The 24,805-nt window shown below is 41.4% G+C and overlaps 2 protein-coding genes across 2 annotated transcripts in view; one reads left to right on the forward strand and one right to left on the reverse strand.

Moving 5' to 3' along the window:
- Positions 1 to 24,805, reverse strand: part of LOC143956233 (uncharacterized) — an 89,848-nt gene that overhangs the window by 31,289 nt on the left and 33,754 nt on the right. The window lies entirely within an intron of this gene.
- The window catches only part of LOC143955185 (uncharacterized), a 54,118-nt gene that overhangs the window by 14,849 nt on the left and 14,464 nt on the right, over positions 1 to 24,805 (forward strand). The window contains exons 6-14 of the mRNA XM_077465276.1: positions 6,611 to 6,706; positions 15,603 to 15,698; positions 17,859 to 17,978; positions 18,104 to 18,271; positions 18,360 to 18,483; positions 18,600 to 18,697; positions 18,814 to 18,940; positions 21,434 to 21,976; positions 22,077 to 22,332. Coding sequence (XP_077321402.1) covers positions 6,611 to 6,706; positions 15,603 to 15,698; positions 17,859 to 17,978; positions 18,104 to 18,271; positions 18,360 to 18,483; positions 18,600 to 18,697; positions 18,814 to 18,940; positions 21,434 to 21,976; positions 22,077 to 22,332 — 1,628 coding nt within the window. The remainder of the gene's footprint in view (positions 1 to 6,610; positions 6,707 to 15,602; positions 15,699 to 17,858; positions 17,979 to 18,103; positions 18,272 to 18,359; positions 18,484 to 18,599; positions 18,698 to 18,813; positions 18,941 to 21,433; positions 21,977 to 22,076; positions 22,333 to 24,805) is intronic.

Genomic DNA, 24,805 nt, shown 5'->3' on the forward strand with positions numbered 1-24,805 from the left:
GGGAAACAGGGTAGTTCGTGAGGTCCAGTCTTCCTCATTGGTCATTGGATCTACCCTGTTTCCCCGAAAATAAGACCTAGCGTGATTGTCGGTGATGGCTGCAATATAAGCCCTACACCCCCAAATAAGCCTTAGTTAAAGTCCTTGAAGGTCTTAGTTTCAGGGTAGGGCTTATTTGGGGGGTAGAGCTTATATTGCAGCCATCACCGACAATCACGCTAGGTCTTATTTTTGGGGAAACAGGGTATATCATCCTCCAAAACGAAATGAAATATGAACTGGGAGCACACCTCTCCAGGCAGGCTGATGAAATAAATATCTTTCTGCAATATTTTCAGGTTTATATGCATATAGGAATGCAAAGGAGTGGGACTTTGTGTGTACCTCCAATGGTGTAATACAAGCAAACAATAGCAATATAAAATATTAACATTTTATTCTACAAAATTACAAACATAAAAAAAACGCAAAACTATGCATATAAGTTCGCCATCCAAAATTCATATGGCCTTAAGATCAGCTTGTGAAGGTTAACACGTTTCGCTGGTAACCTTGCTTCATCAGGACATCAGGATCTCAATATGAGAATGCTTTAAATATGCTCTTAAGCGAGTAGCTGGTGGCAAAGGCTGTTGGGCCCGTGAGGAGCAGAACCAGTTCCCAAAGGCCACTCAACACCATATGAAAAATATATATGAGTACCTATGATCGAGTAATTTAGCTGAACAACAGGAATTTTATTCATATAGAATTGTAAATATACATATAATGTTAATATTAACATTATATGTATGTTTACAATTCTACATGAATAAAATTCATTTTGTTCAGCTAAATTACTCTCTCGCTACCTTGTGCTTCATACAAAGTCCCACTCCCCTTGCTTCCCTCTTCTTGACTCAATTGGGATTGAAATACATGACCTTACCGGGCCATGATTTCATTTAAAGTCCCATAGGGATGGAAATACGTGACTTTATCAGGTTCTGGCTTCTCTAAAGTCCCTAAAATCTTCCTTTTTTTATACCTATGATAGCATGATGAATTCTGACTTCATCCATGTTCAAAAGACTTGCAACAGAGAAGGGAAGAGTGTGTGGCCCATAGACTAGACTGTTGAAGACATGGCATGAAACCGGTTGGAGACACGGGTTTATTCACTAAAATGTAAGAGTGCAAAAGCTGGTGCAGCTCTGCATAGAAACCAATTGGCTTCTAGTTTTCTTTGTCAAGGCGTAAGTTAGAAGCTGATTGGCTATCACGCAGGGCTGCACCAGATTTTGCACTCTCCAGTTTTAATAAATCAACCCCACAGTTCTTAGAATAATGTTCTAGTCTATGGAGATCCAGGGTCCTGATGAAGCAGGGTTAACCGCGAAACACGTCGGCCTTCAGAAGCTGATCTCAAGACAATTTTGAATTTTGGATGGCTAACTTGTACACATGGTTTTAAGTTTTTTTAATTTGTTTTTTTTTTTTTTTTTTTTTAATTTGTAATTTTGTGGAATAAAGTGTTAATATTTTATATTACTATTGCTTGCTTATAATACACCATTGGAGGTACACATAAAGTCCCGCTCCTTTTCATTTCTACGTTCAAATATTACGTAAGGGATGATACCGCCGAGGGTTGACTTGCTCTAACACTCTATCCTCGCACACAATGTTTCTTTAGTATTTTCAGGTGCAAGTACGGTCCACGGCCATGAGTGTCATGGGAATGAAGAAGAAAAGACAGCACTGCTATTCAGCAGAGAAAGTCTCGGATGCTTTATTTAAACATATGACATTTTAGACACAAAAGCACAGCTTCATACAGAGAAAGTAGTTAACGCGTTTCACTGACTGCTGAGTGTGTGAAACGCGTTACCTACTTTCCCTGTATGGAGCTGTGTTTTTGTGTCTAAAATTGAATATCTTTAAATAAAGCATTTGAGAACTTCTCTCCTTCATTCCTGTTCCTGAAAAACTGGTCTGTGGGGACAACTTAGTTGGCAGATCTCGGAAACTCCACCTCTCAGTTGGACTGATTTTGGACATCTTGACTATATCTGAATTCCTGTGTCTCGCAAATGGACAAGAAAATAGAGTTTTTATACTCACTGTAAAAACCTTATTTTGGAATCCATTGAGGAACGTAGGTCCCACCCCTCTGTATTTACAACCCCAATTCCAAAAAAAAAGTTGGGACGCTGTGTAAAATCGACATATAAAAACAGAATGCAATGATTTGCTAATGTCATCAGCTCGTACTTTAGTCACAACAGAAAAAAAGATATTATATTATATATATTAAGATATTGAATGTTTAAACTAAATAAAAAAAAAAAAAAGGGTAATTTTGAAATTGATGGCAGCAACAAGTCTCAAAAAAGTTGGGGCGACAAAGCTGGCAAAGTACAACATACAAAATTGAGGCATGCTGGGAGAAGGAGGGTGATCCTGGGCTGGCCTACAATTTTCTTTTTTTTTTGTTTAGTTTGCCAGTGTACAATCTTCCTGTAGGTGGCGACATTATCTGCATTTCTACCTTGTTTCCCTGAAAATAAGACCTAGCGTGATTGTCGGTGATGGCTGCAATATAAGCCCTACCCTGGTTCCCCGAAAAAAAGACCTAGCGTGATTGTCGGTGATGGCTGAAATATAAGCCCTACACCTCAAATAAGCCCTAGTTAAAGTCCTTGTAGGTCTTATTTTCAGGGTAGGGCTTATTTTCGTGGAAACAGGGTAGGGCTTATATTGCAGCCATGACCGACAATCACGCTAGGTCTTATTTTTGGGGGAAACGGGGTGTGTCCCACAATGCACCTGTGGAAATGGGTGAGTACAGTGAGTACAAAAAGCCTAAAATCCTGTTGTTATTTTATTTTATTTTTTTTAATGAACTGGCTTTTCATTGGGCCAACCATTGTATAATTATTCATAAATGTGATATATCTTGTTACTTCAGCTATATAAGGTTTTATTTAGATATACGAACAGCTCTATTGTGTGTTTAATGCTTGCTCTGATTTCCTATAATAAACCAAAAAAATCTACACTTAACAAAATTCTGTGCTGGGTCAATTTTTTATTTTTATTTTTTTACACAAAAAATAATCAAATTTCTTAGACGATTGGTGATTGGAATGTGCTCGGTTCATCAAGAGTCGCCCATTGGTGAGATGAAGAGTCCAGAAGGTCCAGCTATGTACGTGTGTTGGCTGATATTTTAACCACTTAAAGCCCCGGACCAATTTGCAGCCAAAGGACCAGGCCCCTTTTTTGCGATTCGGCACTGCGTCGCTTTAACCGACAATTGCGCGGTTGTGCGAAGTGGCACCCAAACAAAACTGGCGTCCTTTTTTTTCCCCCACAAATAGAGAGCTTTCTTTTGGTTGGTATTCGATCGCCCCTGCGGTTTTTATTTTTTGCCCTATAAACAAAAATAGAGCCACAATTTTGAAAAAAATTCAATTTTTTTTTACTTTTTGCTATAATATCCTCAAAAAAAATTATTAAAATTTTTTATTTTTTCCTCAGTTTAGGCCGATACGTATTCTGCATATTTTTGGTAAAAATAAATCGCAATTAGCGATTATTGATTGGTTTGCGCAAAAGTTACAGCGTTTACAAATTAGGGGATAGTTTTATAGCATTTTTATTAATATTTTTTTTTTTTTACTAGTAATGGCGGCGATCAGCAATTTTTTTTTATTGTGACTGCAACATTATGGCGGACACATCGGACATTTTTGACACATTTTTGGAACCATTGTCATTTATACAGCAATCAGTGCTATTTAAATGCACTGATTCCTGCGTTAAATTACACTGGCAGTGAAGGAGTCAACCACAGTGTAGGTGTTATGTATGACGTTATGTGTTTTTTTTTTATTGTAGGGGCGTGGCCTGGCATGTGACGTCACTGATCATCCTTCCCTATAAAAGGGAACAGACGATTAGTGACAGCCACACAGGGAAGCATGGGGAGAGGTTTACCGATTGGTAAAGTGAGAGGAGAGAGATGGCAGCAGCGCTGTGGGCTGGATGTGTATTGCCCACAGCGCTGCTCAGTGACAATCCTCTGCCCACACTCTGCCCATACTCTGCAACACTGTGCAATACTCTGCCCATACTCTGCAACACTGTGCAATACTCTGCCCATACTCTGCAACACTGTGCAATACTCTGCCCATACTCTGCAACACTGTGCAATAATCTGCCCTTACTCTGCAACACTGTGCAATACTCTGCCCTTACTCTGCAACACTGTGCAATACTCTGCCCATACTCTGCAACACTGTGCAATACTCTGCCCATACTCTGCAACACCGTGCAATAATCTGCCAGTACTCTCCAATAAATTTTAAAAGAAACAAAGAATTTTATTTTACTTTTTTACCGAATTTTCTGTCTTTTTTTGATTAATAGCGCAAAAAAAAAAAAAAAAAACAGCAGTAATTATAGGAATTATTGGAATACCACCAAAAGAAAGCTCTATTTGTGTGAAAAAAAAATGAGTAATTGTCATTCAAAGTGTGAGAGAGCGCTGAAAGCTGAAAATTGGTCTGGTTAGGAAGGGTGTTTAAGTGCCCAGTGGTTAATATTCATTATATTTTTTATTGTTTCAATTTTAGCTCTGTAATATGTGTAACATGCATACACGGTATAATGTATGTAACAAAACTGAAAAATGCACAAAGAAAAAGCTGTCAAAGCATAAAAAAGGGGGCTGATGATTTGTCATTGAACACTACGTAATTCGGTGGAACGTAGAAATAAGAGGTGAAGTAAGGTAAGACAGGAAGTGATGTAAGATGCAGACAGGAAGTTCCAGGTTAGAGGTGAGTCGGGAGGAAGTAGAGAGGAGACATTGCTGGGACTGGCAGCAGAAGAGGTAATAAGATATATTATTTTATATTTATACCCTCCTTTACTTTTATACTTATAACCTCCTCTGATTTCTCTTCACCTCATATCACTTCCAGTCTGTGCTTTCCTTTGTCAATAAGTGGAATAAACAAATTATGGAGAATTTAAAAACTAACAGCTGCATTTTGATGTGTTTTTTGGGATTGTCCCATGTATGTGTCAGAAACCATGGAGTAGACTGAGACAGAAGTACAGTTAAATCACACTTGTTTAATAATAATAAAAAGGTAAACGTAGTCAAAACATAGCAAGAGTTCGGGAACCAGAATGGATAGTCAGACAAGCCAAAACGTCAGGGAGCCAGAGATGAGCGTAGTAGAACAGCAAGCAGGATCTGGAGGCAGAAGGAATGTCAGCCAAGCAATTCTTTAACAGGAACACAGGAGAGCGTCTCTAGAGATGTGACCAAGCCGAAGGCAGAGATCATCCGGCCTGGACAGCTTAAGTAGGCAGGACTGACGAGCAGGATATCATCAACAGGTGAGTCACTTTGGAGAGAAAGGAGCTGGCTATTAACTGACAGCTGAGCAGCCAGCTTTGAGAAGGAAGGGCTGAGCCCAGCCCTGACAGTATGACATTTTAGTCGTCAAAAACGAAAAATGTAATGAAAGTAAATAAATTCTGTATCAAAAATTAGTACAAAGCCAAAAACAAAAATATATATTGATCATAATTTATTTGTGTATTACATGTAATGAAATGCAGCATCGATTCCCCCACCTCCTCTGCACTGAGAACTGAGCGATCAAACACCGCATATTGCTGAGTTCTCCCATCTGTTCTGAGCAGAGAGCCGGGACTGTCAGTCATTGGCTATCTGCTCTGCTCCTCCAGTGCTCCCTGGAATGCCAGGCTGGGGAGGGAAGGGAGCAGCTGGCTCAGTCTTCCAGTGGTACAGCTGAGAGGCTGAGCCAGCTGCCAGTCCAGGCTGCTGGGTGGATCCCAGCTGTAACCGGCTGAGTGACGTCAGCCGACTTTAGCCCACTGATGGCTGAAAATGGCTCACAGGAGTGCAGAACTGACTGCACCCCTATAATCCATAGGAGAAATAGAGCCAAAAAAAGCATTGGCCATACTTCTCTTTTAAAAGCATCCAGTATGGTAAAATTAGGAGTTCAATTTAAAAGCAGGAGCTCTGTGCAGACATTATTCATCCCAGAACAGTTCAGATAATTCTCAGTTTATTATCTGTCTACAGAGAGGAGAGTCCTGTATAGATCACATGACCACATCAATGAGGATGACGAAGGGCCATAGTCACATGACTGAAAAGATATTGAACCTCACCCTGGAGATCATCTACCTGCTGACCGGAGAGGTGAGGAGGATTCTGGGTGGTCACATGACATCACTCTTATCTCTATTAATAAAACACAGACCTGACCGGAGAGGTGAGGAGGATTCTGGGAGGTCACATGACATCACTCTTATCTCTATTAATAAAGCACAGACCTGACCGGAGAGGTGAGGAGGATTCTGGGAGGTCACATGACATCACTCTTATCTCTATTAATAAAACGCAGACCTGACCGGAGAGGTGAGGAGGATTCTGGGAGGTCACATGACATCACTCTTATCTCTATTAATAAAACGCAGACCTGTCCGGAGAGGTGAGGAGGATTCTGGGAGGTCACATGACATCATTATTATGTTTTTAAGTCTATAGGGATAATTGTTACTTTTTCTCTGTACTCAGGATTATAAAGTAGTGAAGAAAATATCTGGAGATCCATTAAAACCCAGGAGTCGTCTTCACGGGACATCACCCATCACAGTGACACTGCTTGACAAGGTAACCAATGCCAAGAAGATTCTAGAAGTCACCAACAAGATGATTGATCTGCTGACAGGAGAGGTGAGGAGGATTCTGGGAATTCTGGGACATTATCCAGTAACAGACAAGGGATGTGTCTGGATGGTGACTGTATCATTGTGTGTGTCAGGTTCCTATAAGGTGTCAGGATGTCACTGTCTATTTCTCCATGGAGGAGTGGGAGTATTTAGAAGGACACAAGGATCTCTACAAGGACGTCATGATGGAGAATCAGCCGCCCCTCACATCACCGGGTAAGAGGAGACTTTATTGTAAAGGAGAGAGCAGTACGGAGGCTCCACCTAGATCCCCCATCATCTGATAAACACATAGAAACTGTGGGGTTGATTTACTAAAGGCAAATCTACTCTGCGCTACAAGTGCACTCGGAACTGCAGTCGCTGTAAATCTGAGGGGAAGATCTGAAATGAGGGGAAGCTCTGCTGATTTTATCATCCAATGTTGTGCACTTGTAGTGCAAAGTGGATTTGCCTTTAGTAAATTAACCCCAATGTATTCAGTCAGTGTGTGTGTTTCCTACAGATGGATCCAGTAATGGGAACCCACCAGAGAGATGTCCCCGTCCTCTGTTTTCCCGGGATTCCACACAGGAAGATCACACCATCCCTCAACATCATCAGGTAGGTGGAATCAAACATGTAGATCTAGCTATTAGAGGACATTCTTCTACGTAATCACTTGTTCCTTTTTATAAATGTGTTCTATCATATTTGGGGTTTAGGGTGAAGAACTGAAAGACATCAAAGTTGAGATTAAATAGGAAGAAGAAGAGAGCTTGGTGAGTGGAGATCAGCAGTCTATGGAGGAGAGAGGTCCTCTGTATTCCCGGGATTCAACACAGGAAGATCAAAACTATACAGAGAATCAGGTAGATGGGGCTGGGCAAAAAGAACTAAAAAATTATTCTGAGAGGGCATTCTTCTATGCAACCTTTTATTATTGGAAGCATGGACTGAATCACATCAAAGTTGAGGATAAAGAAGAAGAAGAGAGGTTGGTGAGTGGAGATCAGCAGTCTATGGAGGAGGGGGAGATGATTATGAAAAGTATACAGGAGGAATCTTCTCTACATATGGACTCAAGTAAGTAATAATCACTAAAAGTAGAACCAACTGATGTTTTCATACGATGCAATGAGGGTTATTTACTAAGGCTAGAGAGTGCACAATCAGGCTCACGTTTTCATAGAAACCAATCAGCTGCCAGGTTTTATTGCCAAAGCTTAATTGAACAAGCTGAGGTTAGAAGCTGATTGGTTTCTATGCAGAAGTGAGTCTGATTTTGCACTCTCCAGCTTTAGTAAATAAACCCCAATGTCTGAAGTCTTCGGTATTCACTGGCAACATACATATACTGTATAATATAATATAATACAATGCAGTGCAAGTACAATACAGTGAAGGTTGATTTACTAAAACTGGAGAGTGCAAAATCTGGTGTAGCTCTGGAAATAAACCAATCAGCCTCCAGGTTTTATTGTCATAGTTTCATTGAACATGTTGATTGGCTGCCACCAGATTCTGAGTGCTTCCGTTTTAGTAAATCTCCCCCACCGTCTCACTGACAGCATCGGCAGTGCAGCTCTCCTCTCTGACTCATCTCTGAATCTGGGTGAGAAGGAAGAGCTTTGGTAGCATAATGCAGGTGACAGGGGACATACGGGATCTATTAGAAGCACTCTATTCTGTTGCAGCTGATGGATTGACAGCTCTGAATCCAGAAGTGCTCAGAGCTGATTGCTTCCAGGATCATACTAATGTAGGGAGATCAAAATTTGGACATTTGCTGATCTCCTGCTGCTCTTCATCCTGACACTCATCATGGAGGTCCTAGGCACCCACATGGCCCTTATAAGTCCATGACGTCACCAGCATCCCTGCCCCTTTGTTACCTGCGGTTGTAGGGTGGGAGATTGATGTAGGGTGGGTCACTGATTTGCGACCGCTTCCTGCAGGTTCGGCCCAAACCTTAGCTCATCCTTACTTGGGTGATTATAGACAGTTTTATTCCAGAGCCCTGAGAAACTGTATGTACCAACATACACTGTATGACTCCTTATCTACTTCAATACCGGGCACTTTCACCCCCTTCTTGCCCAGGCCAATTTTCAGCTTTCAGAGCTGTCACACTTTGAATGACAATTGCATGGTCATGCAACATTGCACCCATATGAATTTTTTTTCACACAGATAGAGCTTTCTTTTGGTGGCATTTGATTACCTCTGGGGTTTTATTTTTTACTAAATAAATGAAAAAAGACCGAAAATTTGGTGAAAAAAATAGTTTTTCTTCCTTTATTTTGCAAATAAATCTTCATAAATTTAGGCCAAAATGTATTCTGCTCCATTTCTTTGGTGAAAATAACACACATCAGTGCATATTAATTCGTCTGTAGGAAAGTTATAGAGTCCACAAACTATGGGATATACTGTATTTATCGGCATATAACACACACAGGTGTATATAACACACACCTTACTTTTAAGAGGGAAATTTTAGGACATTTTTTATTCTTTAAATAAAAAACTTTGAAGCAAGATAAGTGTCAGTGCCCATCAATGCAGCCTCACCATTGCCCATCAATGCAGCCTGATCTGTGCCCATCTGCAGCCTCACTATTGCCCATCAATGCAGCCTGATCTGTGCCCATCTGCAGCCTCACCATTGCCCATCAATTCAGCCTGATCAGTGCCCATCTTCAGCCTCACCAGTGCCCATCTATAGCCTCACTATTGCCCATCAATGCAGCCTGATCAGTGCCCATCTGAAGCCTCACCATTGCCCATCAATGCAGCCTCACCATTGCCCATCTAAACAGCCTGATCAGTGCCCACCTGCAGCCTCACCATTGCCCATCTGCAGCCTCACCAATGCCCATTAATGCAGCCTGATCAGTGCCCACCTGCAGCCTCACCAGTGCCTATTTGCAGCCTTACCATTGCTCATCAATGCAGCCTGATCAGTGCCCATCTACAGACTCACTATTGCCCATCAATACAGCCTGATCAGTTCCCATATGCAGCCTCACTATTGCCCATCAATACAGCCTGATCAGTGCCCACCTGCAGCCTCACCGTTACCCATCTGTAGCCTCAACAGTTTCCATCAATGCAGCCTGATCAGTGCACACCTGCAGCCTCACCAGTGCCAATTTTCAGCCTCACGATTACCCATCAAATGCTGCCTGATCAGTGCTCATCTGCAGCCTCACTATTGCCCATCAATACAGCCTGATCAGTGCCCATCTTCAGCCTCACCATTGCCAATCAATGCAGCCTGATCAGTGACCATCTGCAGCCTCACCATTGCCCATCATTGCAGCCTGATCAGTGCCCATCTGCAGCCTCACCATTGCCCATCAATGCAGCCTGATTAGTGCCCATCTGCAGCCTCACCATTGCCCATCATTGCAGCCTGATAAGTGCCCATCTGCAGCCTCACCATTGCCCATCATTTCAGCCTGATTAGTGACCATCTGCAGCCTCACATCAGATTACATTGAGCAAGGATCTACTGTTTACTCAGTGGCTTCTTTAATACAAAGTCCCGCCTCCTAGAGTGGCTCCTATGATAGACAGAACACTAGTCCAATGCCGGCCCAGGGGCAGCCGGGTAAACAGGAGATCCTTGCTTGAGGCAGCAAAATGCAAATCCATCCAGCCTTCGAAGGGGGTCTGGAACGCTTGTGGAGCAGGGTATGAGTTTTTAGACACTTATGCAACAAGATGTACATGGTGACCCCGGCCGTTTGGAGGGACTTTAACCCCCAGTCCGATATTGAAGACAATTAGACATCTCCAGTTACAAATTAAGTTTTGAGCTCATAAAATTACTTATAAAATATTCCTGTATGGGTGATTTGTGACTGTGACAGGAGTTACATGCACAATACCATTGCCCTATCTCCCATGAGACATGGATGAGGTGTTCGTTTAATTGATGCGGTGGTGCAAGTGGAGTTCGTTGAAGGTCTACACCCATTGAATTCTATATAGAAGCCTATAAGACTTGGGGGGCGTACGCCCAGCTAAGTCCAAGTTTTCTGGTAAGCCTCCTCCAGTTTCACGGTGGTGGTGGTGTTGCATGCATGAAGAGCACACTTTTGGAAGGTCCTTCCTCTTCTGCAAATTTAATTTGGACTTCACTTGTCTGGACTTATGTTAGCACTTGCACATTTTTTAAGAATAACCCGTGAAGGAGTGTTCATTTGTTTATTTTTATTTTTTTCACTTCTATTCGCAAATTTAATTTGAATATTTTCTATTTTGTGATTAATAGTTTGCACGTCCAAGTATCACTAAGGGATACCTTTTGTGAATATTCCATGAAGGACAATTAATTTTTTTCACGTTTCAGCATTGTGTCACTCAAATTCATCTACATTTGTATCCTATTCAAATAGTTAAAGTTTGGCTTCACATTTTAGGACCACTTATGAATAGGTTTTTTCCATATTCAGTTTGAGATTTGTATGGCGACACATATAATCTTACAATCTCAGTTTTTTTTGGTCATAGCGCTACCCATTTTTATTTTTATTCCATTTATGCTTTTCTGTCTAGAAGCTGGGCCGGCAGCTTGACCAAAAAACTTTTTATCACAGCACAGTATATTTTTCAATATAATCATGAAAATACTGTAAATGGGGAAACGCACTGGCAACCATGAAATTACTGTACATGGGGCAACCAATGGGCAATCATAAAAATACTATATATAGGGAAACAAATGGGCAATTATGAAAATACTGTATATGTGAAAACACACTGACAATCATGAAATCACTGTACATGGGGAAACAAATGGGCAATCATAAAAATACTGTACATAGGGAAACAAATGGGCAATCATGAAAATACTGTATATGTGAAAACACACTGGCAATCATGAAAATACTGTACATGGGGACATAAATGGGCAATCATGACATATCAAGACAGACTGTATCAATATGTCAACAAGAAGCAATAAGGGAAAAAAAAATCCCAAGAGCCGCACATCACACAAAACCCACATACAAAGAGCAGAAGCAGCCTCAGCCTGAAATCTGTCCAGGCCATGCTCAACGTGTTTTGGCCCTGGACGAAACACCTTGGGGCGTGGCCTGGACAGGCTCTTTCCCTGCCTGCACTCCCAGTGGTTGATAGCAGATGAGAAACCACTGGAGACTGAAGTAGCACTCTCAATTTATTTTAATGGGGTCACAACAAAGAAGTAATGACAATATAAAGCTCAGACAAATATAGGAACATCCAATCAGGACTTTTCTTTAATCAATGGACCTCTTGTATAAGTTGATATTGGATACTGCACTTCGTTTGGCTCTTTGGATTTACTAAAAGAAAAATAAACTACTTTTCATTGGTCTCTAATAATTAAAACATTTGACTTAATTTCAGTTAAAGCTCCAATAAATGGTGTGTTCATTTGTTATTCTGATTTTGTAAAATAAACATGCACGCAAATGCCTGACCCTGGTGCTAGCGGTGACGTCACGTGACGCCGCTTTTAAATTACGAGGAAGCCTGCAAAGCTTCAGGAATGATTGCAGATATGTGCAGCAACTTCCCCAGGCTTCTGGAGCGGCTTCCCCAGGTAAGTGGCATTTTTTCTGGGGAATAGATGGGCCCTGCCTGGCAGCTGACCCATTGCTCTCCTCACAGTGACATTCTCTGCAAGATCATGGATCCTTCATTGCCCCTTAGTGGCCAGCCCTCTGTTAGCAGGTATGCATTAGTGGCTTTCCCTGTGTATTGCCTGCTGGGAGGGGAGGAGAGTTGGGTATAGTGATACTAATCTGATATTTTCCTTTTTCCTTTCTCTGTCTTCTTTATTTCTTACGCAGTCCTTCTAGGTCTGATCTGCGGTTCTTCAGAATCGCACTGCCGGCACTCCTCCACAAGGTCCAGGCACCACGGATATCCCTCTGGTTTCAGACACCATAGTAAAGATCTGCCCCCCCCCCCTCATCTCGCCCCAGCAGGGGGACTGAGAAGTCCTATTGGGGGTGTAGGGCCCTGGTCCCTGCTGACAAGTCCCTCTGTGACCACTGCTTCTCCAGAGCAGCAGATGAGAGAGAGGGTGTGGACCAGCACCTAAAATCCTTGATCAAGCAGGTTGTGAGAGAAGCTCTGCAGGAAAGAGAAGCCCGTCAGCCTCATAACTTCCCACCGGAGTCACTATACGCACCAAGCCGCCCAGCCGCTGCCCCCTCAGACAGCGAGTTGGATGTGGAGGACCCTGGGATGGGTTTTGAGTATGCCCTGGTTCCCTCTCTGGTGAAAGCAGTAAGAGAAGCCTTGAATTGGGAGGATCCAGTAATTTCCCCTCCGAAACAGAGGACATTTTTTAAACAGCTCAGTAAGGAGTGTCAATTCATTTTCTGTCTGAATTGGGGGATATCATCTCAGACGAGTGGAGCAAAGTAGAGAAAAAAAGTTCCATGCAACCAAAAATACTAAAGCTCTATCGCTTCAAGGAGGAAGAGGTCAAGCATTAGGAGGCAGCTCCCTTGGTGGACGCAGCTCTGATGAGGCTGGTCAGATATGTAACCCTTCCTCTGGAAGACACAGTTTCCTTTAAAGATCCCTTAGAATGATGGATTGATTCTGATCTGAAGTGGATCTACCTAATGGCAGGCATGACCTGCAAGCCGGCCCTAACCTTAGCTGTAATGTCCAAAGCCATAGAAGCTTGGTCGGACAGCGTCTACAAGACACTAAGAGGCATCTCCACTGAGGTGGCCAGAAGTTTTCCATCCAGGAGCTCAGACTGGCTTCTGCCTTTCTGGGGGAAGCTTCCATTGATGTCATCTGCCTGGAGGCTCGGGTTATGCTATCGGCGGTCACCGCCCATTGTGCCTTATGGCTCTGACCATGGTTGACTGATCCAGCTTCCAAACAGGTTTGGTGTCAAATTCCCTTCAAGGGTAATTCCCTCTTTGATAACAAACTAGACAGTGCCATAACCCGAGCTATGGGTGGCAAGTCAAGGTTCCTCCCTCAGGATCGGCGCTCGCAGAGCCAGAGACGGGCCTTTCCAAGAAGACAAAATAGAGATTGGGCCAGAGAGGCACTCAGTTACAAGCCTGGTCGGGAATTTACAATATCCTGGAAAGCTAGACATTCTTTATAGAGACACGCTTAGGTCGGTTCCACCAGTAACTGGGAATCTGCAAAGTCTTTTTGAGATTGGGCCCACTCAGGCATGCCAAGTAGGGGCTCGTCTTCTCTGATTTCATCATGTCTAGGACTTCTGAAGATCAGAACGGTCTCCTCAGGTCACACATGGGTCTTCAGCAGCACTCCCGGGCTCAGATTCATCCCTAAGTCCCTTCCACCCTCAGAAGAAAAAAATGCAGATTCTGTGAGCCTACGTGAACTCTTTGTTGGAGCAAGGTGTGGGTATTCCTGTCCCAGACAACAAGCAAGTCCAGGGTATGTATTCCTCTTTGTTCATGGTGCAAAAAAAAAAAACAGCACTTAGAGACCGGTCATAGATTAGACCCATCTCAACCGCTTCATTAAAATGAAAAAATTAAAACTGGAGTCTCTATGCACGATCCAGCAGTCAGTCCAACCAGGAGACTGGTTAGTGTCGACCGATCTAAAAGACACTTACTTCCACATCCGGTGGTAGCCGATTTCCAGAAATTTCTCCAGTTTGCCATAGGCTAGCTGCACTTACAATTCACCTGTCTTCCCTTTGGGCTAATGATGAAGATATTTGCCAGCACACCATGGAACGACATAAATAGTGTCTAAATGGATAATTTATTGCGTGATCACTACACAAGGAGAGTGCAACGTTTTGGAGTCACGCAGGACCCCTTCGTCAGGCATGTGAGTCGTCAAATGCTGCCCTGCCTCCTCTCCTGTCCAGGTGTGACAGGGAGGCCACACAGCCTCACAATGTGGCTCTGGTGTCACCTAGGTGTGGTCCGCACCTTCATAGCAATGCCACTGCTGTCCGCCCTTGCAATCCCGGGCCAAACCGGGGACTGTCCCGGGAACCAGGGATGTCTGGTCACCATAGGCAAGGGGCCGCTCTGAGCAATAGCATTGCACGCAATTAAATATTTCAATGTATTGCTTAAGCCCCAAAGAAAGTTTTAAAGAAATGTTTGGAACTCTAACATATGCTTTTCTAAATATATACTAATATAAATGACGTAAAATAATTCCCTAAGTGAAAAAAAAATTCTAACATGGCAAGTAACGTAGAAATAAAATCAAAACTTTTTTAAAAATTGGGATAAGGGAGGGTTATACAGGGTTTTTTTTTTGCCATCTGTGTCCTGTTGGGGAGATCTCCTTTCACTTCCTGTACCGCAGCCAAAACAGGAAGTGAGAGGAAATCCTTGCAAATCAAGGTGCTCTGGTCACCAGAACCAGTGCCTCCATTAGAACATTTCCCCTTAATTGCTTTTATGGGGACAACCCAAAATTTGGAATTTTCTTTTACTTTCACTTTCAATGATAATGGTAAGCAGAGACAGGGTGAATCTCCCTAAAAGGGGCCAATAACAACCTGGCAGGGTTTCTAATTCCTCTCCACTCCTATCCAACACTAAAGAAAAAGTTATACCTTTAGTTCTACTTTAAGCTGCACACTTTTTTTTTTAACATAATGTTGTTTTTCATTTATATTTGAAATTCTTTTGTTTTAGCTATTTGTCACTTTTAAAATTTAACACATTTCATCATATCAATTCAGTTTTAATTCAGGTGTAAAATGTGCAATGACATTGTAGAATATAGCAAAGTGTCTGTCAAGGTTTTGGAAAAAACAAAGGATGCTGTTTTTAGATTATCCACAAGGTGGTGCTCTCACTTTTTGTCAGTGAAACGCAGAGACAGGAAGTGATGTTCATGTAAACAGGAAGTTCCAGGTGAGAGGCGAATTGGGTGGAAGTAGAGAGGAGACATTGCTGGAAGTGGCAGCAGAGGAGGTAATAGGATCTTATTTTATATTTACACCCAGTAACCCCCCCGTCATGTCCGTCCTCTTCCTCTATAGTCACTGTGATGTCTTTAATCTCCAACATCCAGAGCCTCTGGTTTATAGACCGGATACATCCTAAATATAGAACCATTTATCCAACTGTCCATCCAGAGCCTCTGGTTTATAGACCGGATACATCCTAAATATAGAACCATTTATCCAACTGTCCATCCAGAGCCTCTGGTTTATAGACCGGATACATCCTAAATATAGAACCATTTATCCAACTGTCCAACCAGAGCCTCTGGTTTATAGACCGGATACATCCTAAATATAGAACCATTTATCCAACTGTTCATCCAGAGCCTCTGGTTTATAGACCGGATACATCCTAAATATAGAACCATTTATCCAACTGTCCATCCAGAGCCTCTGGGTTATAGACCAGATACATCCTAAATATAGAACCATTTATCCAACTGTCCATCCAGAGCCTCTGGTTTATAGACCGGATACATCCTAAATATAGAACCATTTATCCAACTGTCCATCCAGAGCCTCTGGTTTATAGACCGGATACATCCTAAATATAGAACCATTTATCCAACTGTCCAACCAGAGCCTCTGGTTTATAGACCGGATACATCCTAAATATAGAACCATTTATCCAACTGTAGATCCAGAGCCTCTGGTTTATAGACCGGATACATCCTAAATATAGAACCATTTATCCAACTGTAGATCCAGAGCCTCTGGTTTATAGACCGGATACATCCTAAATATAGAACCATTTATCCAACTGTCCATCCAGAGCCTCTGGTTTATAGACTGGATACATCCTAAATATAGAACCATTTACCCAACTGTCCATCCAGAGCCTCTGGTTTATAGACCGGATACATCCTAAATATAGAACCATTTATCCAACTGTCCATCCAGAGCCTCTGGTTTATAGACCGGATACATCCTAAATATAGAACCATTTATCCAACTGTCCATCCAGAGCCTCTGGTTTATAGACCGGATACATCCTAAATATAGAACCATTTATCCAACTGTCCATCCAGAGCCTCTGGTTTATAGACCGGATACATCCTAAATATAGAACCATTTATCCAACTGTCCAACCAGAGCCTCTGGTTTATAGACCGGATACATCCTAAATATAGAACCATTTATCCAACTGTCCATCCAGAGCCTCTGATTTATAGACCGGATACATCCTAAATATAGAACCATTTATCCAACTGTCCAACCAGATCCTCTGGTTTATAGACCGGATACATCCTAAATATAGAACCATTTATCCAACTGTAGATCCAGAGCCTCTGGTTTATAGACCGGATACATCCTAAATATAGAACCATTTATCCAACTGTCCATCCAGAGCCTCTGGTTTATAGACTGGATACATCCTAAATATAGAACCATTTACCCAACTGTCCATCCAGAGCCTCTGGTTTATAGACCGGATACATCCTAAATATAGAACCATTTATCCAACTGTCCATCCAGAGCCTCTGGTTTATAGACCGGATACATCCTAAATATAGAACCATTTATCCAACTGTCCATCCAGAGCCTCTGGTTTATAGACCGGATACATCCTAAATATAGAACCATTTATCCAACTGTAGATCCAGAGCCTCTGGTTTATAGACCGGATACATCCTAAATATAGAACCATTTATCCAACTGTCCATCCAGAGCCTCTGGTTTATAGACTGGATACATCCTAAATATAGAACCATTTATCCAACTGTAGATCCAGAGCCTCTGGTTTATAGACCAGATACATCCTAAATATAGAACCATTTATCTAACTGTAGATCCAGAGCCTCTGGTTTATAGACCGGATACATCCTAAATATAGAACCATTTATCTAACTGCATTCTTTTTTTATTCTTAAACCAGTAAGGATCATAGAGTCGAGTCAGAGGGCCACATGCAGCCCTTAAAACATCAGTTTGACATGTCTGTTCTAACTCTTCTTTCCAAACCTAGGAGGAGACATTTTGGTTGGAGTTGACCTTAAAAGGAAATCTCTGCTTTCAGACCATAGACATATGAGGCCTGTAATAGGTCCAAGAGAGACATATAAGAACTATGTGGAGACATTCTCCATCCCAGTGTAGTGCAAAAAATTATGAGTTTATTTGTTGACAGGGAGGAATGTCCTGTATAGATCACATGGCAAAATCGATAAGGATGGTCCAAGATCAAAGCCAAGTGACTGAGAGGATTTTGGACCTCACCCTGGAGATCATCTACCTGCTAACTGGAGAGGTGAGGAGGATTCTGGGAGGTCACATGATATCGCTCTTATCTCTATTAATAAAGCACAGACCTGACCGGAGAGGTGAGGAGGATTCTGGGAAGTCGTTGGTGATTATTTTTTTCATTTTACACAGGGTTATAAAATAGTGAAAAAGATGTCTGGGGATCCTTTAACACCCAACAGATGTCTTCGTGGGGCGTCACTCATTACAGAGTCTCCGCCTCACTGCCTGACATCAGAGAGAAAAGAGAAGAAGATTCTAGATGTCATTAAGAAGATGATTGAGCTGCTGACAGGAGAGGTGAGGAGGATTCTGGGAATTCTGGGACATTATCCAGTAACAGACAAGGGATGTGTCTGGATGGTGACTGTATCATTGTGTGTGTCAGGTTCCTATAAGGTGTCAGGATGTCACTGTCTATTTCTCCATGGAGGAGTGGGAGTATTTAGAAGGACACAAGGATCTCTACAAGGACGTCATGATGGACAATCAGCCGCCCCTCACATCACCGGGTAAGAGGAGACTTTATTGTAAAGGAGAGAGCAGTACGGAGGCTCCACCTAGATCCCCCATCATCTGATAAACACATAGAAACAATGTATTCAGTCAGTGTGTGTGTTTCCTACAGATGGATCCAGTAATGGGAACCCACCAGAGAGATGTCCCCGTCCTCTGTATTCCCGGGATTCCATACAGGAAGGTCACACCATCCCTCACTATTATCAGGTAGGTGGGACATAGCATATAGATCTAAGAATGTATTCTGTGCTTTTAGATGACATTCTTCTATGTAAGCTCTTGTTTTTTGTTTATTTTTTACAAATCTGTTCCACCCTATTCAGGATGAGGAACTGAAAGACCTCAATCTTGTGATTAAAGAGGAAGAAGAAGAAATGTTGGTGAGTGGAGATGATTATGAGATGATTATGAAATCTACACAGGATGAATCTTCTCTACATACAGACACAAGTAAGTAATAAATCATCCCAAGTCCTGAGGCCCAAAGTAGGGCGTAAAAATATTTAAGGAAGTTGTAGGGAGTTCCTTGGCCAACCAGTACTTTTAGCCCCCGTACACGCGGTCGGACATTCTGCCAAGCAAATCCGTCGGATTTTGTCCGTCGGATTGTGTCCGAAACTGTCTCATACACACGGTCGGACAAAGTTGTCGAAAAATCCGATCTTTCAGAACGTGATGGCGTAATTTCGTTATGACGGGACTACGTTCAGGCTAGTAGCCAATAGCTTTGATGTAGGAATTTGATCTGAGCATGCGTGGCACTTGGTCCGATCGGAATTCTCTACACATGATCGGAGTATGTCCGATCGGACCAGTTGGTCGGAAAATATTTCCAACAAGTTGGAAAATTGGGTCCGACGGATATTCCGACAGGAACAGTCCGATGCATACCACACACAGTCGGATTATCCGACAACACGGTCCGATAGGACACATTTCCGACGGATTCTCCGACCGTGTGGACGGGGCCTCGGAGAGCCGGGAACCACCAGGTTATCCAATCGCTTGTCCTCCCATTTAGTTGCCAAACATTCCTGCTTAGCCAACGCGTATTTTTTTTCAACTGTAGTTAATTTTTGTTGAGAGAAAAAAAAAAACATCCTCGAGTGCTACAAAGGACTGTAGGATCATGTATGAGTGTAAGTTGTGATGTAAACAATCCGTGATTGATAATGATCAAACTCAGTGCAGGTGACACAACACTGGAATAATGTGGAACAAACAAAAAGAACTATAAGCAATGCTCTATGAGTAAGATGCAAAGTGTAGTAGTCATAAAAACAGGCACTTGTAACCATGGAATGATGATCCAACAATGTTTATTCCATCATAGACATGGGTGTATCCCGTTACCTTTTTCTTTGTACATCAGTTTCTATGAGAGAAACATTTTTTAACTCCAAGCTCTAGGTGGCACTTTAGTGTCATACATGCCATGGGTCAAATATGTCAAAAGGTCAAACATTTGTTAATCTCTATTGGCATAGCTGCGGGTCCAATGTTTGACAGGAGCTCCTATAAAACAAATGCATAAGTTGAAATTGTGTGCTTTGCCCAGATATACAACATTTGTATCTATTTCCTAATTCAATAAGGAAATCGATAAAATTGTTAAGATCAAAGAAGGGGTGTGCCCACATGCTGTCTTTTCTATGACAGCATGTGGCACAGCCCTTCTTTGATCTGATGGAGTTTACCATTTCAGCTTGTGTTGCTTGCCTTTTTTTTTTATTTTTATTTTTTTTAGAAAGTTTAGGTAACCATTTCCACATGAGTGCATCCCTTTACCTCTTCCTTTCTACATTCATCATTTTTTTAACTCCAAACTCTAGATGGCACTTTAGTATCATACATGCAATGGGTCAAATATGTCAAAAGGTCAAACATTTGTTAATCTCTGTTGACATAGCTTTGGGTCCAATGTTTGACAGAGCTCCTTTAAACAATGAAAAGAGTTAAAACTGTGTACTTTGCCCAGATATACAACAATGTTATATATTTTCTTTTTGTATTAGAAAAGACAGCATGTGGCACAGCCCTCTTTTGATCTTATGGCATTTCCCTTTTCAGTTTGTGCTATTGGCCTTTTATTTTGAAAGTTTAGGTAGCCATTTCCACATGGTTGTGTTCCTTTACCCCTTCCTTTTTACATCAGTTTCTATGAGAGAAGTGTTTTTTTTACGCCAAACTCTAGATGGCACTTTAGTATCATACATATCATGGGTCAAATATGCCAAAAGGACAAGCTATTGTTAATCTCTATTGACAGAGCTTTAAGTCTAATGTTTGACAGGAGCTCCTATAAAACAATGGCAGACGTTGAAGTTGTGTACTTTGCCCTAATATACAATCTATTTCCCTACTGTATTTTCTAATACAATAAGGATAGAGATACACTTGTTAAGATCAACGAAGAGCTGTGCCACACGCTGTCTTTTCTAAGACAGCATTCTTTGATCTTATGGAGTTCCCTTTTTTCAGCTTGTGCTGCTGGCCTTCTATTTAGAAAGTTTAGGTAGCCATTTCCACAGGGGTATATCCCTTTTACCTTTTCTTTTCTACATTAGTTTCTGCAAGCATTTTTTAACTGCAAACTATAGATGGCACTTTAGTATCACACATGCCATGGGTCAAATATGTCAAAAAGTCAGACTGTTGTTAATCTCTATTGACATAGCTTTGGGTCCAATGTTTGACAGGAGCTCCTAATAAAAAAATGGCAAACGTTAAAATGGTGTACTTTGCCCAGATATACGACAATAGTATCCATTTCCTTGTATTCGAAGACAGCATGTGGAAACGTTGTTCCAATGGCATTTGTTCAATAAATGTTCACACAAGAAAATCAATAGACACATGATTTCTGAATGTAAGGCATAAAGAGTACTTCAGATGGATGCAATGTCTGGAATATCTCTGAGGGACATCCTTTCTTATCTCCAGATTATGATGACATCCCACAATACCTTCCAGGAGTAAATGCCAGTAGAAAAAATATACAGAGATCAATGGATCCCTCTAATCTTCGGAAATCATCTGATGTATCACATACTGTAAGATCCCACAGTACGGAGAAGTCAACAGACCCATCCAATCCCAAGGAATTTTCATTAAGTCGTGAGGGGGTTTACACAGGAGAGAGTTCGTGGTCATGTTCGGTGTGTGGGAAATACTTCAGTAAAAACTGTGACCTTCTTAGACATCAGAGAATTCACACGGGTGAGCGTCCTTATTTATGTTCAGAGTGCGGGAAAAGTTTTAGTCAGAAAGGAAGCCTTCTTAGACACCAGAGAATACACACGGGCGAGCGTCCTTATTCATGCTCAGAGTGCGGAAGATGTTTCAATCAGAAGGGAAGCCTTCTTAGACACCAGAGAAGCCACACAGGTGAGTGTCCCTATTTATGTTTGGCGTGCGGGAAATGTTTCGCTGAGAAAAAAGAACTTCTTATACACCAAAGAATTCACTCGGGAGAGCCTTCTTATTGATGTTCAGAAAGCAGGAAATGTTTTATTTACAATACAGACTGTCTTGAACACTAGAGAATTTACACAACTGAGTGTCCCTCTTCATGTGTAAGAGTGAGGGAAATGTTTCCTTATGAAACAAGAGATGCTTATACACCAGAAATATCACACGGGTGAGTGTCCTTTCTCATGTTCAGAGTGCGGGAAATGTTATATTCACATAGGAGACATGCTTACACACCTGCAAAATCGCATGGGTGATCATCCTTATTCATGTCCAGAGTGTGGGAAATGTGTTATTCAGAAAATAAATCTTCTTATACGCGTTTTTCATCATCTTCTTCATGCGAGCCCAGGGCTAAAGACGAGTGTCGAGTAAGTGATTTTTGTAATGAGTGTGGCAAACATGTAAACCCGGGATCTCTACAGATACGAATATATCAGGGAACATTGGTAATCCCACAAGCTTCATATTCTCTAGGGGGAGGATAAACCCAAGTAGTCGCATCGCAGAGTGTCTGTGGTTTGATAATTATAGACCTGTAGGGATCAAAGCTGAACTCAAGGAATTCAGCAAATTTGTAAAAAGTGCAGGCCTACTATTGGTTAAATCCAATGAGGTGCCTGCCACCTCTTGGACTTACCCCTTAAATTTAGATCTGACAGGTTTATTGTGCTCCAGGAAGATAACATCCGGAGCTCTGGCACTGGATGATCTGGTCTCGGCTACTTTAAGTGTAGAGTTGATGCAGCTGCTTTGCCCTCCCCTCCTCCTGCCCAATCACAGAAGCCTTGTATTATGTGAACTCATTCACAAAATACAAAGGCTTCTGTGAATGGGCAGCAGAGGGAAGGGACAGGCATAGTTGCTCTGTGTGCTTCTTTCCTCTCATTTCCTTGAGTGTATCCTCCAGGAGTGCAATAAACCTGTCAGATGTAAATGATAGAGATCCAGGAGGCGGCATGCACCTCATTAAATTTACCGCTTTAATTTAGATCTGACAGGTTTATTGTGCTCCAGGAAGATAACTTCTAAAGCTCCAGCACTGAACGCTCTGGTCTCAGTTCCTTTAAGAGTAGAGTCGATGCAGCTGCTGTGCACTCCACTCCTTCTATCCAATCATGGAAGCCTTTGTAGTATGTCAACTCATTCACAAAATGCAAAGGCTTCTGTGAATGGGCAGCAGAGGGCAGGGGCAGGCATAGCTTCTTTGTGTGCTTCTCTCTTCTCATTGGCTGAAGTGTATCCTCCTGGAGTGCAATAAATCTGTCCGATGTAAATGATATAGTGATAGAGAAGTCCAGGATGCGGCATGCACCTCGTTGGACTTAACTAATTTTACAAGGTTGCTGAATTTCTGGAATTCTGATTTAATTTACAGTAAGACAATAGCATGAAACTGTGGTTGTACATGGGCAAACATGGCAATTGTTGAAATACATGGGCAACACACTGGCAATTGTTGAAATACGTGGGCATCAATCTGGCAATTGTTTAAATACATGGGCATCACACTGGCAATTGTTGAAATGCATGGGCATCACACTGGCAACTGTGAGAAAGAAGTGGCCAACAAAGAACGTCAGCACACTGGCTATCATGACAATACATGGACAGCCCTACCAAAACCCGGCCAACAAACCACGGAAGCAGTACATGGGCAATGAAATGTTGGACTATCCAATCAGAATTTGTACTTTACAAATGAACTTTTATTGAAAGTTTCTCTTGGCTGCAGCACATCATCGCTCTACTGAAGGAGCCGGGTTTTGATTGGTCCTGCCGATATGTAAACAATTTGATGTATATTTTTACTTCCGTTATATAAAATTTGATGTAAATTCAATCTTAGTTTTATTGAAATGTTAATCAGATATTCTGGTTTTCTAAAATAAACAAGAAAGCTCTATGCTTTACAATATTCCGTTACGAGTCTTTTTTTTTTTTTAACAAATTACGATAATGTGGTAAAGGCGCTGCTATACATTTATGATAAAAATTGGGAGATATAATACAAAATTCAAAAGCAGCGCGGTTTACATTTATGTAAAAAGATTAGGGCTCATAAACATCATAAGCCAGTGCAGGCTGATCATGCTTACCAGGCTTTGGCCAGTGCTCCAACATGTTGACGTCGCGTCCAACGCGTTTCCTCAGAAATTATGTAGTTGGGGGACTCTACTAGATTGGGTTTACCACGCTGATTCTTTATATACTGCCCGCTATTAGTACAGAAGACAAGGCATTGACTTTAAAGACACCAGAAATGGATGACACCATCCTGTGGTTAAACACGATCAATACAATCCAAAAATTTTTATAGTGGATTAGCGCCATCATGTGAACACTCATCAGCCTGCTGAAATTGGATTACAAATCATATAAATCCATTAGACATGTGAAATTTGTTTAGTTCCAAATTTAGTTTTTATTGACAAATTAGTTAATTCCAAATTTCAAATTTTGCAAAATTATGAATTTTCGGATTTTCGAATTTTAGTTTTTTCGGATTTTAGAATTTCCGAATTTCGGATTTTTGAATTCCGAATTTTCGGAAATTCGAAAATCAGAAAAAAAATTCAGTTTAATTGTAAATAATAACTATTAAATTATAGGTATTGGAATTCCCTTTCAAATGTGTCTGTTAGTGAACGTAACAAGTACGAATTTATCCGAAGTTACGAATTAAATTATCTGAAATAACGAATGCCACATCTTACCAAATGGAACGTAATAATGTAATAATAATAAAACCTTTATATTATTATTAATTTATTATTAATTTGTTCCGTTCCATTTGTTTAGATGCGGAATTTGTTATTTCAGATAATTCGTAACTTCGGATAA

This window comes from Lithobates pipiens, unplaced genomic scaffold (genome assembly GCF_037356315.1).
Source record: "Lithobates pipiens isolate NorthernLeopardFrog02 unplaced genomic scaffold, aLitPip1_a1.2 Scaffold_35, whole genome shotgun sequence".
Classification (NCBI taxonomy): Eukaryota; Metazoa; Chordata; class Amphibia; order Anura; family Ranidae; genus Lithobates; species Lithobates pipiens.